At 38.7% G+C, this 18,883-nt stretch overlaps 1 protein-coding gene across 5 annotated transcripts in view; it reads right to left on the bottom strand.

Annotated features, from left to right (window-relative positions):
• SCAI (suppressor of cancer cell invasion) overlaps nucleotides 1-18,883 on the bottom strand; it is a 78,231-nt gene that overhangs the window by 6,629 nt on the left and 52,719 nt on the right. For 4 of the 5 annotated variants that reach the window (XM_084898354.1, XM_084898353.1, XM_084898355.1 and 1 more), the window contains 7 exons: nucleotides 17,908-18,009; nucleotides 16,758-16,836; nucleotides 15,030-15,129; nucleotides 13,552-13,633; nucleotides 7,139-7,211; nucleotides 3,217-3,390; nucleotides 2,925-3,025 (listed from right to left, as the gene is read on the bottom strand). In XM_084898354.1, the coding sequence (XP_084754480.1) occupies nucleotides 2,925-3,025; nucleotides 3,217-3,390; nucleotides 7,139-7,211; nucleotides 13,552-13,633; nucleotides 15,030-15,129; nucleotides 16,758-16,836; nucleotides 17,908-18,009 (711 nt within the window). The remainder of the gene's footprint in view (nucleotides 1-2,924; nucleotides 3,026-3,216; nucleotides 3,391-7,138; nucleotides 7,212-13,551; nucleotides 13,634-15,029; nucleotides 15,130-16,757; nucleotides 16,837-17,907; nucleotides 18,010-18,883) is intronic. The other variant, XR_014796278.1, reaches the window with a different exon arrangement.

The raw sequence follows: 18,883 nt of genomic DNA, 5'->3' as shown, positions 1-18,883 counted from the left end.
TGGCTCAGTGGATAGAGCGTCAGTCTGTGGACTGAAAGGTCCCAGGTTTGATTCCAGTCAAGGGCATGTACATTGGTTGAGGGCACATCCCCTGTAGCGGGTGTGCAGGAGGCAAGTGGTCAATGTATCTCTCTTATTGATATTTCTAGCTCTCTATCCCTCTCCCTTCCTCTCTGTGAAAAATCAATGAAATAAAAAAATGGTAACTTCATATGGTTCAACTTAATCTATTAATTTTGTGGGTTAGTTCCCAAATATTTACTGGGGCCGATCATTTCTGGACACTGTGGAAACCAAAAATTACCACTTGTTAGGGGAGAAATTCTAGCATATTTCAACAAGTATTTCTTAAGTAAATGAATAAGATTTGTAGCAGAAATTGAAATGAGAGAAAAACCACAAGAAGCAATGAGAAGGTCAAATTAATGGGCCTTTGAAATTAACTACAGGAGAGGGAGGTGTCAAAATGACTAAGATTTCAGGACTTGAGAGAAGGGTTGAGAACAATTGAGAGAAAGATATGTTAAAGAGAAGATGATCCGGGGATAATAGAAAGCTTCAGGTTTTAGGTATATTTTATTTTTATTTTATTGATTTTTTTGCAGAGAGGAAGGGAGAAGGATAGAGAGTCAGAAACATCTATGAGAGAAAAACAGCTGCCTCCTGCACACCTCCTACTAGGGATATGTCCACAATCAAGGTAAATGCCCTTGTCCGGAATCAAACCTTTCAGTCCTCAGGCCAACACTCTATCCACTGAGCCAAACCAGTTAGGGCAAAGTATATTTTATTTGTGGTAACAGAGTAGTGAAAATAGAACTGCTTTCCAACCAGAATTTGAAAATTTAGGGCTGTATCTTAGAAGATAAGTTTGAGCGGTATATGTAAACACTGATATAATCTGCAAGGAAAGAAATATTGCGGCCATAAAAATACATGAGATTTCTAAGAATATTAACACAGAGTAAAAAAGAAAGAGTTCCTAAAAAGGGAGGTGGAAGTTAAGAAGAAGAAAAAAAAGAACAGAAAATAATTAAAAAAAGAGAGAGAAAAAATAATTCTGTAATTACATGAAAGCAAAAGAAGATGACAATTTCAAGAATCAGGTAATTCTCACTTGGAATTTTGTCTTCATTTGGTAATTTCTATAGACCATAATTTTACCTCACATTTAAAATTTTCTGAATTAGTTGCTACTTTTCTACGCATCTCATAAGACATGTCCTATATTCAAATGTCATTTCTATTTCTCTTATTCCTACAAGCTTCACGCAGTACACATTACAAAGACCAAATTTTGTTTTACTATACTAATTATTGTGAGTGCTAACGATAAAATGTTCAAAAATCCTAAACACAACAACAAAACCCCAAGAACTGCTTGGGGGACTACTGTAAACTGAACCATTCTCTCAGGTCGCACAGGGTTGGGAGATGTTTGAATTCTGAGCAAGCATTCCCCGGAGGAGAGAGTATTTGTTGAAACGGAACATATGAAAGAGACGCCAAAAGAATCACACTTCTTAGTGTTAGACTGAAATAAGTTTCTCACTATATGCTAACACTACTCTAAATCCACCCTAATAAGTTTTTTAAAAAAGCTATAAAAAGGTCAAACAAATTTGCAAGTAAGTTCATTCCTGCCAGAACAAAGTCTAACACTTTTTTTTTTTCCTTTCTAACACTCTTTTTAGAAAGACAACAAAATCCAGAATTTAACATCATAAAATTCACAGTGCCCACAGTTTAGGGAAATTACTAGGCATACAAATTAGAATATGAGACCCATACCAGTAGGAAAAATAATAAAAATAAAACTATAAATGATAGAGAACATAGTGTTAGCAGATAAGGACTTTACCTATTACATATACATTCAAGAGCACAATGAAAACATAAGTATGAGAGAAATGAAAAGTATAATAGCTAAAAATTTAAAAACCTCAAAAAACAGTGCCTTGTAGTTAGTTACCTGAATACACAGAAAAAAACAAACTACTTAGAACCAAGCAGACAAAAGACTCGAACACTCTTCATCACAAAGAAGAACACAGAATAACACATGAAAAATTGCTGAGCCTCAACAGTAATTCCAGAATTGTGAATTAAAACCACAATGAGCTACTATATACTTTACACCCACCGGATTCACACAGACTATAAAATATGACTGCAACAAATGTTGGCAAGGACTAGAGCAACTGCATCTCTTACACACTGCTAGTACCGTGTATATTATTGATACAACCACTTTACAACATGCTTGGCACTATCTTCTAAAGTTGAATACACCTAAATCATCTGTTCTCAAGTTCCACTATTAGGTATTCCTCAAAAAAAGTCTTATATATGTTTACCAGGAAAATTATAGAAGATTTCACAATGGCATTGCTTATTATAGTTATAAACTGGGAATAACCCAAATGTCCATTATCAGTAGAATATTAGTAAGATGAGTAATTTACTCCAAACCATGAAATCCTATAAAGCAGTGAAAACAAATGAATAAAAGCTATAGTCAGTCATCACCATGCCTGAATCTCAGGACTATAATAAAGAGTGAAAAAAAGCAAATTGTAGAATATCTAAAACACAGATCTATCAATTCCTACATGTTGTGTAGGAATACAAATACATGTGGCAAAACTTTAAAGGGAAGTGAATGATAATTTAAAAAGTGAGTGTTTTACTTACATTTGAGAGAACCTACAGGGGACCTCAAAAGTAAAGAAAATATTTTACTTCTTAAATTGGGTGGTAGGTACTCAGATGTTGCTTATTTTGTCCACCTTTAGTACTTTACATATTAATTTGTGAAATGATTTTGGATCTATCCAAACTTTATTTAATACAGGTAAAATATAATACACGATGGTTAAATACCGAAAATGGTAGGGTTGGTCATTAAAATATTCTTTGCTTACCCGAAAAATCTTGTGCATCCTCATGGTGGCTGAACAGAAGACAAATCTTGTGAGAAGCAAGCGAAGAAATTCATCTCCAAAAAACTGGAGGAAGGCCTGATCTGCAAAGAGGAGAACGGGATAGTAAAAAGATGCTTAAAGGGAAAATAGGTTTCCAAGGGGAAGGAAAGTTCAGGAAAACCTTCTCAACTTTCCCGCCTTCAGCCAATACTTCTGAAAATTCAGACAATTCAAACAATTTTAAACCATTACAGTACGTTCTGTTTCGTGTGCAATTAAGTTAGTAGGGTACCTATTGAACGTGAATGGGTCAGTAGCTGGGCAATATCGCGGTTGATTTTTCGAAGATATTCTTGACACTTTTCCCACAGGCCTCTGCGCATGCTTGACAATCCAGAGACAAATAGGAAGGCCATTAGAGGATTGTTCAAAAAGAGCGTGAAGAGGCTACCTCGCTGAGACTGATCTGCAATAACAAACATGTTTTACATATTTATATAGAAAACAGTTTTGCAAAAGGTAAGAGATGCATTTGAGGAACATTTTAATATACTGACAATGTATACAATTAAAGCTGTATCATTAAGTGTTAATTCAACAACGTAGACTCTGCAAGAAACTACAAAAAACATGTCCCAGGCATATTGCTTTCTGCAGAACTAACTTTAAAGCCTAGTAAACTAAAGAGAAATACGACATGAACATATTTCTTTGCCTCCCCCCCCCCCCAACTAACAAATTTTACCCAAATATGGCAAGTTATGGATCACAGGCAGTTCCTGACAGAATTCTCTGATGAGTTCTAGGATTGCCAGTCTTTTTCACACTGGTGAGTTGTTCTTTCTCCACCTATCCTTTAAATATCAATCTTTTTTTTTTCTTTGTCTTGATACATTACTGATCTCTTATAATCTTGGTTATCATTTATATGCCTACTGGTTTCCAGTTCTCCATTTGCAGCCTAGATTGAGCTCCTTAGTTCTAGAACTGTGCTGCCTTGCAGTAGCTGCTGGACACTTAAAAAAAACCTTAAAATGTGACTGGTCCAATCAGACACACTACAGTGAAAAATATACATAGGATTTCAAAGCATTCTGTACAAAAAGACACTACTAACAGTCATTTCTCCAGTTTCTTTCTACTTTTTTTTTTTTTTAATGTGGCTACTGGAAATCTTAAAATTACATAGGTGACTCCATCATATTTCTATTGACAGAATTGCTCTAGACCTCTGTAATCAACCTAACTCTCAAAGGTAACTTTAAACTCAGCATGTCAAAAATTGACAATTTTTTCCCTTTTGGTTCTCTTATATTATAAATCTACTTGTTATTTAGTATCTTTAGTTCTGCCAGCACCTCAGCCAGAAACCTGGAAGTCCATTCTGCCTCCTTCCGCTCCATCACCAAGTCCTGTTGGGTCTCTGGGACCTTAAGAAGCCACTGTCCTAGCTCAGCCACCATGATCTCTTTATTTCCACCAATGCTCCTGGCCAATTCACCCTACCTAAGGTAAACTGAATGCTTTTTAATGTTACTGATGTTTAAAATCTTTCAATGGCACTCCACTTTCCTCCATTTGAATCATAAGAAGTTTTTTTATAATTCAGTCCCACGATCACAAACTCTGCCCTTTAATTAGCAGGAACTACTTTTAATTTATCTACATGTCCCATACGCTCTCTCATCTCAGGGCTCACATGCTATTTCTTGGCTAGAATACCAATTTTCAACCATTTCCTGTGCTCACTGAACTCTACGCATCCTTCATCTCCACTTCAGACATCATTCCTGCTCTTTCTTCCATCTCAGAGGCAGGTTAGGAGTTCCTCAAGTGTTGCACAGGCTTCCTCCTCTGAGACACTAATAGCATCAACAGTGCCTGTCTGTTAGCTTGTCTATATCTTCTACCAGGAAACTGGCTCTGTGAGAAACATGACTGTGTGTGTCTGGTCCGAGTGTCACCTCCAATGCCTAGCACTGTACCTGATAAATAAACGTTGAACAAATGTTTAATGAATGAAATAACTCTTAGATAGAGAAAACACTGTATGCACATAAGCCTAACCAATAGACACAGGCACCAGGGGGGTGAGGGCATGAGTTGGGGGAGGGGGTAGTGGGGGGATAAGAACACATATGTAATACCTTAATCAATAAAGGAAATAAATAAAAAGAAAACACTGTAGACTTTAGATACCAGAGGTGCAGGAACCTAATTTGAGATTCCAAATACTTAGGTATCTGCTAGTTTTGTGTCCAGAGGGGGCATGTTTAGGGATTAGAGGCCTAAGCTTTATAGCACAAAAGAGGATACTGGACTAAAAATACTAAGGACATATATTACAACCAAGCTTATCAGTAATAATGATAGTTGGCACATACTGAATACTACTTATATACTCTGAATTATTTTATGAGGCTGATGCTATTATGATCTCCATTTGATAGGAAATAAACTGAGGCTCAGAATGGATAAGGAACCTCCCAAGGTCACACAGCTAGTAAGCGGCTGAGTTGGGATTCAAATTGCCATCAGTTTGCCTCCAGAGCCTGTGTTTTTACCCTATACATAATAAAGCCCTTCAGCCGAAACCGGTTTGGCTCAGTGGATAGAGCGTCGGCCTGCAGACTGAAAGGTCCCAGGTTCGATTCCGGTCAAGGGCATGTACCTTGTTTGCGGGCACATCCCCAGTAGGGGTGTGCAAGAGGCAGCTGATCTATGATTCTCTCTCATCAATGTTTCTAACTCTCTATCCCTCTCTCTTCCTCTCTGTAAAAAATCAATAAAATATATTTAAAAAAATAAAATAAAAAATAAAGCCCTTCAGACCAAATAATCTTGCTATTAACCATTAGACCATGCAATTTAAACTAAAGCTTCCTCAATAAATAAATAAATAAATAAATAAATAAATAAATAAAGCTGCCTCTTTTTAAAAAAACACACACGTTATTACTGAATTTTAGAGAGAGGGGAAAGGAGAAGGATAGAGAGACAGAAACATCATGGATCAGCTGCCTCCTACTCGCCCTTTACTGGGGATTGAGCCTGCAACCTGGGCATGTGCCCTGACCTGGTGACCTCTTGGTTCCTGGGTCAATACTCAACCACTGAACTACACGCACCAGCCAGGCTAAAGCTGCCTTTTGATAGGACAAAATGATGGCAAAGAGTACTCTCAGATAACTGGAAGGGGTTACACTTCTCCAGAAATGATAAGCAACAGGCTAACCGAGTCCTCAAAGCAGGAGAATTTTACCGTTGTTTGAAGGCAAGTTCTATCCCTTAGTAACTGAACTTTTGGATCCAGGAACTTAGTATTGCTACATGTTTTTCCCTGTAAAATAGCAGAACTTACCTTGAAACAACGGTGAAAAGTCTCCAGCTTCTCTCAGGCATTCAAATGCTGACCATCACTTCCTGTGTCAAACTATGTCAGCAGACAAGACTTCTGGCTGGGAAGTGCAGTGAGTGCCGTCTCCCTCAGAGGGACAGCAGCACTGTTCACAGTCAGGGCGACAGTGAAATGGTGACCAGCACTGCTAAAACAGCGGCAAGGTTTGTTTAGTATCTTACCAGCTTAACGACTGGGCACGGGAACCAGCCTGCCTGGACTGCCAATTGAGGACAAATTCATGAAAGCCTTTCACTTCTTCTTCATCTGAGAAATGGCCAGAACCCTCAACTACCTCTCTGTCGCACTGAGAAGAGGTTCTTTCATTTTAAAAATACAAGGTAAAATGTGAATAAAAGAAGCCCTGAGTTGTGCCGGTTAGGGTACCCTAACTCTTAGGCAGAGGCTGAGGAGTCCTCTCGAACAGAAACCTGACAGTCCTAAACGGTGCCTAAATGTGTAGCTGGTGATACAGGCCATCAGGCCAGATGGAAGAGGACAAGCTCACCCAAACAAGCAGCTGCAGAACACATTTTAGAATTCATAAATCATGAGTTCCCCATGAGTAAGGGACCAGAACCACCCTTTCCTCAGGAACGTTTTGCCATTTCTTTGAGAACTGTCTCAAGGCCTAATGGTGGCACATTGAAGACGTCTGGTACTTCGCAAGACCTCTGGGCAGATTTCAGATTGACACCTGCCACATTAAACACCATAAACCCACATTATAGGTGGGAAAACAAAGATAAGTATTATTATAAATGCAGACAGCTTTTACTTGTAACCTATGGATGTAAGAGGTAACAACAGGACGTACCTTGTAAAGCTTTTGGATATGCTGTAGGAGAAAGCAAGCAGACTAGTGGTTGTCCAAATAAGTTTGTGAAATTCTGTAATATATAAGAATTAAGATGTTCATTAAAGGTTTGACCAAAGATAGTAATTTTCTGAAGCACGTCATTAGTGTTCAGATTGGGCTCTTTGACTCATAAGCAGCTGCAGAAACATCAGTAGCAGCTGAAGAGGCTGCTATTCATGTATAAGCTACTATGCATGATAGGCTTTCTTAAAATAGTGACATTTACTAAGTGAACTATCGATTTTCAAAATAAAGGCATAGATCCGGTTGCAGTGTTACAGGGAGAGGTCATCTGGCCATCCATCACGAGGCCACCCACTGGGCAATACACACGATCAAGATGTATTCCCAAGGGTGAATTTTCCAAGGTCTAACGGCTGGCTCTCAGCCTCACAGGCTTGAAAACCTGACTTACTGGTCTGTGAAGCGTAGATCCATCTCTCACTGTGAATCACATTAACTGCTCACTCAGAATAATGTTAATTTACAGTGAGAAAAAAAAAACTGACACTCAAAAAATACTCTTTGCATGATTTCAGCAAAATATGCAAGTCGACCGGTTGCTATGATCCGCACTGACCACCAGGGGGCAGACGCTCAATGCAGGAGCTGCTCCTGCTAGTCAGTGCCCTCCTACAGGGGGAGAGCTGCTCTGCCATAAGCCATGCTCATGGCTGGTGGGGCACAGCGGTGGGAGCCTCTCCCGTCGCCCCCGCAGCGCTAAGTTTGTCTGACTGGCGGCCCTCCACCCCTAAGCTGTCAGTCAGACGTCCCCCAAGGGCTCCTGGACTGCGAGAGGGCATAGGCCAGGCTGAGGGCCCCCCCACTTCCCGCCAAGTGCATGAATATTGTGCACCAGGCCTCTAGTAACTGGTTGGTAAAACAAGACAGAACTTAATAGACGTGAACAAAACAAAAATTAAAGCACTCCTGAATCATAAAAATAAAGACTAGGACAAATGGAAAGACATACTATGTTCTTAGACAGGAACCCATTCTAAAGATGCCATTACACTAATTTATTAAAATGTAAACCAACCTCAAAAAAAGAAAAGGTTCAGTTCCCTGAAAAAAATAATTCTAAAGTTCGTAAGGAAAAAGTAGACTAGTCAGGAAAACGCTGCATTCAAAAGAAGAGCTGAGAGGGAACAAGACTCATCAGATATTAAAACATACTTTAAAGCTTCAGTAATTAAAAATATAAAGCCCTGGCATAAGAGTGGGCAGAAGACCAATGGAAGAGAATGGAGAGTACAAAATTAGTTCCCAAAACAGACAGGGCTGAATATATACGATAAAGATGACAATTCAAATTGGGAGGAAAAACTGGATAGCCATGTAGAAAAAAAAGTTGGCATTATACTTCAAACCACACACTTGGATAAAATATGCTGAAGATTTAAATGTAAAATATTAAACAATAAAAGTATTGAAAGAAAATATAAGAAAGGGTTATTTTTGTAACCTAGAAGATCTTCCTTATTATGATTACGATTAATAAAACTAGTCACAAAAAATCAAAGGCTTATATATAGTAAAATACAGCATAAACTAAATCAAAGCCAAATGATGTTTTGGGATATATATTTGCAACTCACATTACAAAGGATTCATCTCTTTAATATAGAAATAACTTCTCCAAATCTGTAAGAAAAAAGTCTACTGACTCAATAGAAAAATAGGTGAAAGATAACAGAATAGAAAGGGGAATACAATTGGCTCAAATGTATGAAAGGTACTCAATCTTACTGATAAAAGAAAAATCAAAGCTACACTAAATTACCATTTTTAATATATCAGTTTAGCAAAATTTCTAAAAGTTTAAAAATATAGTGCTCTCTTTGGCAGCACATACACTAAAAGGTGAAAATATATGCTATTGGCAAAAATATGGGAAAACAAATACCCATAAATAAGAGAATACATTAGTACAAATTTTTAGGAGACAATTTGGCAGGATCTATTAAATTCAAATGCATATTCTGTTAACACGGCAATCCCATAACCAGGAACTTACCCTGTCAATATACTCTTAAACCTATAAAAGAACCTGCAAGTCCTAAATTATTCCATGTAGCATTGTTATTAATAGTAAAGGACTGGAAATAACCAAATGACCAGCAATAAGAGACTGGTATAATAAATTATGGCACATCCATACCATGGGATACTATGCAGCTGCAAGAAAGAATAAGTTCAGCCCTGACCAGTTTGGCTCGGTGGATGGTGTCAGCCTGCGGACTAGGGGGTCCCAGGTTCAGTTTGGGTCAAGGGCATGTGCCTTGGTTGCGGGCACATCCCCAGTAGGGAGTGTGCAGGAGGCAGCTGATTGATGTTTCTCTCATAGATATTTCTGACTCTCTGTCCCTCTCCATTCCTCTCTGTAGTGAATCAATAGAATATATATATATATATATATATATATATATATATATATATATATGAAGAATAAGTTCTTTATGAATGGACATGGATAGATCTCCAACATTTCTTAGTAGTGAAAAAAAAGTAAGAGCAGTTGTGTACGGCATGTTACTACCATTCACTAGTATATAGCAAAGAAGACTTAAGACTTACAAAATATGTGTTTTGCCTTACATACGTATTTAAAATTTTGTTCTAGAAGGATAAACAAGAAACAGACAACAGTGATCACTTAAAGGGAGAGCTAGAAACCGAGTAGACTGGGTCTGGGAGGGATGAAGAGATTTCACTAATGCCTTTATCTTATGACTTTGTAAACATAATATCAATACAAAAAACAAAAACAAAACTTAAACAAATAGTTAAAATAAATGAGAAATGTCTCATAACCAAAAGAAAGGGAGTAAGTTGAATGATATTGAGGCGCACCCTTCGGAGAAGGCGGCGTGGGCACTCTCCCACACTTAGATGGCCTCTGCGTCCTTGGCCAGGAGGCTCTTGCTCCTGGACAGTGCCCAGAGGAACACTGTCGCTACTTATGTCCCACGCCTTCCTTTTTCTTTGCTTCCCTTGCTCATCAACTTCTCATCTGATTTTTTAAATACTGTGTAAAAAAGAGTTAGGGTTAGCATAGCAAACCTGACTGCCGTCCTTTGAAAGGGCCTGCTTACAAGCGTTGGCCCTTGGCTGGCTTCTGGGAGCTTAGATTGGTGGGTTCCCACCGTGAGCAGAACCGATAAGAATGGCTCGCTTTACCTGGACTGTGCAAACAAGATGGCTTATGCTGAGCACCTGCTTTCTTTCCGGGAGCCTGGCATTTGGTGTGTGCCAGGCACAGGGTGCCTACACGATCAGTCCCCAGTGAACAGCCGGGGCAGCAAGGCCCTCCTGAGCTTCCCTGGTAGACGTTTAGCCGTGTTGCCTCAGCTTGCTGCCGGGGGAGTAGGGACACCCTGTGTGACTGCACTGGGAGAAAACTCTTGGAAATCTGAGCCTATTTTTTCTGGACTTCATCTTATGTACCTTTTTCTTTTGCTAAGTTTGCTCCGTATCCCTTTACTGTACTACATACACTGTTTTGAGTATGACTATATGCTTAGACCTATGAGCCAAGAACCAGAGAATTTGAGCAATGAAAATAACCACAATCAACATCTAACTCAAATGGGTTTAACCGCAAGTTAATCAAAGCTGAAGAATTTGTAAATTGAAAGATAGTTCAGAAGAAATTATCCAAATCTCAAATAGAGAGAAAAAAAATTGGAAAATATAGAAGAGAAGTCAAAAGATGTAAAAGACAGCAAGAAATATATGTGTGTGTGTGTGTGTGTGTGTGTGTGTGTGTGTGTGTATATATATATATTTTTTTTTATTTTTCAAAGTTCCAGGAGATGAGAAGCTAGGGTACAGCCAGTGTTTGAGGAGACAATGAGAATTTTCCAGCATTTATGAAAAACCCCAACCTTCCCATTCAGGAAGTCTAACAAGTCACAATAGATTATGTCTAAAGAAACAAAACCTAGACCTCACAATGCAACTACAGAATGCCAAAAGCTTTCAAAGGAGCAAGAAAGAAACAGAATGTGTGGGGCTGACTGGCAGACGAGCTTTCATCATCTCGCTGGGAGAGTGATTGCCTTAATAGACTGCAGCAACCTGTAGCCATCAGTCAGCGAGGATAAGGCTGTTTAGATAAATATGAGTAATTCATGTGCAGTGGCAGGGATCCAGCCTTGTCATAATTACTGAAACACTCAAAGGTTGTTCTTTCCAAAAAAAAAAAAAAGAGGAAGAAAGAAGGCAGTACTAAAAGAAGTGTTCAGAATGACCACGGGATTGTTTTCACTCCCATAGTACTTACTACCTTAGTGCAGACAAAGTCACTTCTACTTGCCAATTCTCTAGTGGAAATCTGAGAACCACAACGTGGGCCCGATGTTACCCAGATCTTGGCATTTCAGTCACTCTCCTATTCACTGAGGCTCAGACGGGCACGCAAAGCTCCTCCTTTCCAAAGTGGGAAGAGCTGGGGTTTTGGAATGACAAAGTCTGCCGGGATCGGTGAGGCAGGTTAATCTCCACAGGCAAAGTCTGCTCAGCTATAAGGATAATAGTGCCTATCTTCACTTAAGCATTCAACATATATTTACTAAGAACCTTTTAGGTGTGAGGCCTGGGGGCATAAAGGCACATGTGTATACAAAGATAAGCACATGCACAGAGGCTTGAGGGAAAATATAGTCTACTGCTGATAATCCAACCTTTACATTCCAGCAGAGTAGCTGAGTCTGCTCTGGGTAACATAACGAGAGCATGAAGACAGACCTAAAGACACATCAGAGACGAGCCAACTGACTGGTCCCACTAGACTGTCACAGGAGCAGCTCAGCGTGACAAGCCCTATCTACTACCTGATATTCTATTTTCCTAGCTCCCACTCTTAAATCTGAGCAGATAGGCAAAAATTACAGTACTCTGAGAAAAGTCTCTGATATGACATATGCAGGCAAACCAAACAGAAACACATCAGCCTTGAGGAAGCAGACAGCAGGGAGAATGTTTCAAATGGTCACTGAGAGCCCTGACTGGTGTGGCTCAGCTGGTTGGAGCACCATCCTGTGCACTCTCGAAATAGCTGGCATGTATCATGGAAGATATTTTGACATTATAAATGGTGCTATCAAATAATGTCCAGTTAAGATGAGAGAAATTACTAGGTTGCTAAAACACTCTCAATGCACAATACATTTGACCTGGTGCATCGACACATCCTGCCACATCTTTGAACTGTAGCGAACAACTCCTTTGACAAAGACACAGATGCTTCTTGGGAATTCTATGAAGACACCAATGCCTGGTCTCCCCTCGTTTTACAAGTTTAAGTGGGATAGCTAATAAACCTTTCCGTCAGCAACCTATCACCCCTTCAAAAAGATTAAAAACAACATACATCCGATTTAAGAAAAGTGTCAGCTAGTTTTCCCCAAAATCAAAGCTGTAAACTTGACTTTTCAGGCAATATGCTGAAAAGTGTAGGGTAGGTTGGATGCTCTTGGCATTCAGACTTTAAAAAATGAAACTAAACATAAAAATTAGAAAAATATATGCTTGCGGTCAGCTCCCTTGGCTACCAGACACTCCCACTGCTCTCCTGGAAAAACCTACCAACGCTGGCTTCTCCACCTAATTATCTAAGCATCCACAACAGAAATAGTTTTAATGTGCAAATCCAAGTATATTTCCGAACATATTGTTTACTAATGAAATATTCCAACCACATACAAAGGACTCCAAAAATTCTGTTTTCGTTTTCCTATAAATTACTAGAGTTTGAAATCTACTATCCTACTTTAAAGTGTTTTGCTGCTGACATTCTTTATATAATCACTGCAAAACATTGCTTCTATAGCAAAATATAAAACAAAGGATTTTCAAGTTATATCCTTGTCACTTACTTCAGCATTTTACTTGTTTTTACAAATTTTTTAAAATAAGTGCATATAAAACCATTTATTTTGATATTCAATGCCTATAACTGTAAAACATGTCACCTAAACCATAGCAGCTCAAGTGTGTAGATGGGGAAAAGGTCTCAAAACTAGAAAATAAAAGGTGTCCACATACTTCTACTTCTATAAAAGAAAGTTATTCTGGTTATACAACAAAAGTAAACCTTCCACCAGACATCTTGGGAATCTTGAATTTTTTTTTCCTGCAGGAGGATTTATTATTTTCCACTGAGTGTCCATTCATGCGTTTTCTTCTTGTTTCTATTCATAGCACCAGATCCTGACTAGCATGCACAACCTCAAAAGAAAAGAAAGACTAAATACAAACAGTGTAAAATGAAATAAAATAAAGCAAAATGAACAGGCACATGTTAAGACTGGTTACCTCGGGGTGGTGCCATAGTGGCTAACACGTGCCCTGGCGCTCACGGAACTCACCTTGTATGCGACACTATTCGATGAATCCACGATGATAAACAGGGGCTTCCTCGTGAAGGGGTAGAGATCTCCAGGATGGAGGCTGGGAAAACAATAACAATGATAAATATCTGAGTAACCATACCGCCAAGCCTTAGAATTTTTCTTCTTCAGCTTGGTCTGCTCGTGTCTCCTTTTCATCGTACTAAGAGAGAAAAACAAAGATTAAGCAAAAGACAAAAAAAAAAAAAAAAAAAAAAATCTCTGTATTAAGTTTCATTTGGAAAAAAAATTCAGAGATAATTATTTCACAAGAATAGCTAAGCTAAAAAGAAGTCTATATATTTAAAGATGGATTAAACATACAAGGTGAAAATCTCAGAAGTCAAGCTTTTAGGTATTTTAGTATTTAAAAGCCCCTTTAAAAACATATTTTGAAAACAAACATATAAAACACAACCAGATTTGTATTTCAATGAGTCTTTTAAATCTATACCTAATTTAAAGAGTTTTAGTATTTCAAGCTATATCTTAATATTTCAGAAAATAATAGGGGCTTCCCTTTACTACCCTGTTTCCCCGAAAATAAGACAGTGTCTTATATTAATTTTTTCTCCCAAAGTTGCACTAGGTCTTATTTTCAGGGGATGTCTTATCTTTCCATGTGTTAGGTCTTATTTTCGGAGAATGTCTTATTTTCGGGGAAACACGGTATTCTTTATGTTTTCTCTGGATATTGTATCAGAATCAGCTGCTTGATTCTTAAACACCTATATTCACTGGCCCATAAAAGATCTACTGGATCCTAAGGTTAAAAGTCCAGCAACTAATATTTGAGAGCCACTGACTACGAAGGTCACAATTTTGGTGTGGCTATCAATCCATGCTCTTTCTAGCTTAGTGGACAATGTGTATGTGTGTGTGTGTGTGTGTGTGTGTGTGTGTGAGTGTGAACAGTACCTGAAATATAACTGATACTCAATATCTACACTAATAAAAGAGAAACATGCAAATTGGCTGTCACTTCACTACATCCACCAGCCAATCAGGAGTGAGTATGCAAATTAATCCAACAAATATGGTAGTGGCCCCACCCCCCAGCCACTCTGGGCAGCACATATGCGGAGTGGCTCAGCAGAGAAGACACCTGCTATGAGGGAGAGGGTCGGGCAGAGGGAGCTACAGGAGAGACCTCCACCCAGAGCGAAGACTGAAGGCAGCAGCCAAAAGGAAGGCCTGGGTCCCGGTGCGGGCAGCCAGGGGAAGGAATCTCTTTGTGCAATGGGCCTCGTGTGTGTGTGTGTGTGTGTGTGTGTGTGTCAGCCCAAAAATTCTAATTTCCTAGGATAGTCAAGATGGAAGTATTGCTAGAATTCAAATAAGTGTTATTAATAGTAGCCTAGGAGAACGTTTCTAGTGCTAGAAAAGTCCCCATTTCATTTAATATTTCATAAGAGAGAACTACAATTTTTATGATAGGGAGACACTAGAATACATACCAGTGCATTTCTTTGTGGGATTGATTGCGTTTGTGGATGGCATCTCCGTTTATAATATCCCGATTACTATTAGTAAGTACCCCTCCAAAATCATAAGGACCTATGGAAACAAAGGGAAGAATCCTAGACTTCAATCAGAGAGTAGCATGATTCTGATGTTCAAAGGTATTATGTGAATCTCTCCCTGATAAAAGTGGAAGATAATTACAAAACATTTTAATTATTTTAAAATTTAACATTCTCCTTAAATACAGTATTTAAATGATTTCAGCATGTTGCCTCGTTCAACATTTTAAAAAATCATTTAATTACTCATCAGTTCTTCAAACAGAATATAATGAGAAACAAAACAAGAATCCACGGCACCCCATTACTCTGGGCAATAAAAGTGATGCAGATCTGGGATGCTCAAAATTTTAATTTCAAGCAAAAATTAAAACCTCAGGTTTAACAAAACTATGTGAGAAATTTCAGACTGAAGTCTTAATAATTACTTAAATATAAGTGTAAGCCATTTATTGTAAAATTTAGGGGGGAAATTGGAATAAAACTTGAAAATTCTCATTGAAAAAAAATTTTAAGAAAATAATAAATTTCAGTGTGTGAAAAAATCTATGATGACTACTATACCAACCACTGTAGTTCCAGTTTTGAAGTTAGCCTTTGCCCACTGGTTATATCAGTTAGTTAAACTCCTGCCTAAATGGCACAGCAACGAAGGGGTGTTAGGAATAATTTATCTCAAAGGGATTATTCAGTTAGTGCCTATTGCAATCCCAATGTACCTTGACAAAAAAGTAAAATGAGGTCAATATATTAAGCAGGGGCTCAGAAAATCTGACTCAACAGTAGATAAATGGAAATAATTATTTATAAATAAAATAAACTTTACTACAAAAAATTAGTTTATGACTTCATACCACATTTAATGCTGTTATATTTTATCCCTTTAAAAAAGGCACTGCAACGAAAAGGCTTTGAGGTTCATTTTGTTCTGTTTTCATTTTCCCACAGTAAGAGGATCTGTTGGTCATGCAAGGAAGATGGCAGGGACATGCATTGTATAAAGGAATGCAAATTTCAACAAACATGAGGAGGAAAATGTTAAGGATGTTAAGGGGGAAAAAATTTTTTTTTTGTCCAGACAGAGATTTAAATGCCTCATTTACAACCCAGTTACTCACCTATTCTGACCAATTTCATATATTCTGGACTCATTTATTCTGGACAGTTTTAAGTTTTTATTCTGAAACAGCATCCCAATAGTCTATAGGTTGAATCCATAAAAACCAAATAAAGAAAGGACAGAAAACAAAATCATGACAAGGACTTGAACTTTCGCAGTTACAAAAGTGTACTGATTTCTACAAAGACTTTCAGCCACACGAAGCCGCTGACCAGATTCCCTAAAGCACTGAAGGCTCAGAAATTTTAATGATGTGAATGAAGCAGATCATTAGGCTTAGTTATTTCATAGGTATGTGTGCTTCTGGCAAATCTGATAGTGAGGCACACATATTTAGTATGTGAATTTGCTGATCATTTGTGGACTTCAATGTACAATAGACTGGGGTATCTATGAGATTGCCAATTCAACAAATAGACCGGGTTCCCAATTTAGAAGCCTCTCTAGAAAGCTGGAGGTGGTCTGTGGGCTACGGGCCATCGTCTTGTAGAAAATAAAGAGAATTCAAGCCCGGCTCACACAGGAGCATTCCTTTATTGTACCTTCACTATCAGAACGACCTGTTGGGAAAACGCCAGTGGCTGACAGGTAAATCAGAAGCACGCTATTGGCAGGCAGCTCCTGAAATTTAAAAAATCACATATACCAAACAACAGACAGGGAAAACAACAGTTTCATTCAAAGCTCACGACACTTGAAAGGTGTGGGGGAAACAAGCACCTCATCTGACATATTACTGTCTTCTCCAAGAGAAGAGCCACTCTTGCTGGTTCCAACTGCTGTCTACATGGCCCAGAGTCATTATAATCTACGATCCACAATGACTGCCAAACGTTTGTAAGACAATCTCTGCTGTAAAACGCCCATCATTAAGAAAACGTCCTCTGGAAAACTTGAAATGGAGAAGTAAATATCCTGACTCTAGGTCTAACAGACAAACTCCCATCTATGGCTTTCATTATTAAACTTTGGGAGGAAAACAAACCTGACCATTGATGCAGAAGGCAGACCTTGAAGTCTTTAGGTGCATATCAGGCAAATCCTCAAGAGTTCAATACGATTCTTCCATTCCCCTTTCCCTGTTGTCCCCTTTCCTCATTGACTTTATTTCTATTTCACCTTTTCTCCTTAATCACTCTCTGAATTTTAATTTTCCATAGTTGTGGGGAAGAAATACTATTTCTTGGGTCATGTTACATTCAGAGCTCTTTCAATGACCAAAATATTCCCCTAAGCAGGTCTGTGCAACCTGCTCTGGATTTTTAAGTTCTGCGCTGACTCCTATGCCTACAGTAGTTTAGCACCGTGTTTCCCCGAAAATAAGACATCCTCAGAAAATAAGACCTAGCGCATGGAAAGATAAGACATCCCCTGAAAATAAGACCTAGCGCAACTTTGGGAGAAAAAAATTAATATAAGACACTGTCTCATTTTCGGGGAAACAGGGTAATAGAAATCTGGAGAAAGGGAAGTAATTAAGCAATAGTCTCATTAATGAATGGCAATAAGCATTCAGAGCCTATAAGCAATTTCCATCCTGAAAATAACTATGATTAGGATACTGTAAAGGCAGTTTGAATTTCATACTTTGCTTAAATTCTTGACTCAGATATTCAAAGAGCAGAGTGACTCTCAGATTCCATTCTTAGGGCACACTTTTCCCATACAGTAAAAATACTGGGTCAAATATACCTTAAAAGATGATGCTAAGAATGTGTACAGTTGGCTGAAGGTGGGTTTGTAGAGCAGGTACTTGTGGGGATTTTCTCGCCTGGTAGGCTTGTCAGCTGAATCCTGTATTTACACACAGAAAATAATACCCATACAAGCTGTATCTGACAGATGTATTATCAACGCCTATTTTTTTTACTCTCCTCTTCATCAACTATATTTTTGTTACTATTATTATGCTTATCTATATTTCCTATTCTTCACCAAGAGAGTCTTTCCCCCCTAATGTATCTCCCCCGCCCCCACCCCCAATAATCTGGAAAATACAAAGCAACATCTACCTCCATAGAACCACACAGTCATATATGAGACCCAGGGACCTTAACTCATGGGACATTGAAGTAAAGCCTGCTCTTTATGCAAGTTGCAAGCATCTTCTGGTTCCATAATATTTCATATTAGCTAGTACATCTTTTCCTATTTATTCTGTGCATATTATCTTTCTACCAAAGGCGGCAATAGAACTTAAGAAGTATTTCGTGAATCCATCAGGCACCTCTTAGGTGAGGTCAAGGTTCTCTGAGCTCCAGGAGTGAGGTTTGGGGGGTAGTCAAAAGCTAAAAAGAGGAGACAGGGAAAGAACTTGGTGGTGCCAGAAGAGCCAACTTGGAAAGTCATCTCAGACAGGAGCAGAGCCAGCACTGGAGGGCTGCCTGGGCTCTGCTCCTGCCAGCACTGCCCTTCCACCAGCTTGGCATGTGCTGACAAGAGAGCTCTTTCTAAAAATTTATCGACTGGATGCTTTAAGAGAGAGAAGCATCGACCCATTGCTTCACCTCTCCATTGGTTGGCTCTTGCATGAGCTCTTACCGGGATCAAGCCTGTAACTCTGGTGCATCAGGACAACATTTCAATCAACTAAGCTACCCGGCAAGGGAGCTCTTTCTTCACACTCAAAGCCTTGTTGGATAATAGCATTTGGTAACAGTAAGAGTGT

The sequence above is a fragment of the Pipistrellus hanaki genome (genome assembly GCF_964339955.1).
Source record: "Pipistrellus hanaki genome assembly, chromosome: 11".
Taxonomy (NCBI): Eukaryota; Metazoa; Chordata; class Mammalia; order Chiroptera; family Vespertilionidae; genus Pipistrellus; species Pipistrellus hanaki.
The sequence above is the reverse complement of the archived record's forward strand: the minus strand, read 5'-3'. Positions and strand labels throughout refer to the sequence as shown.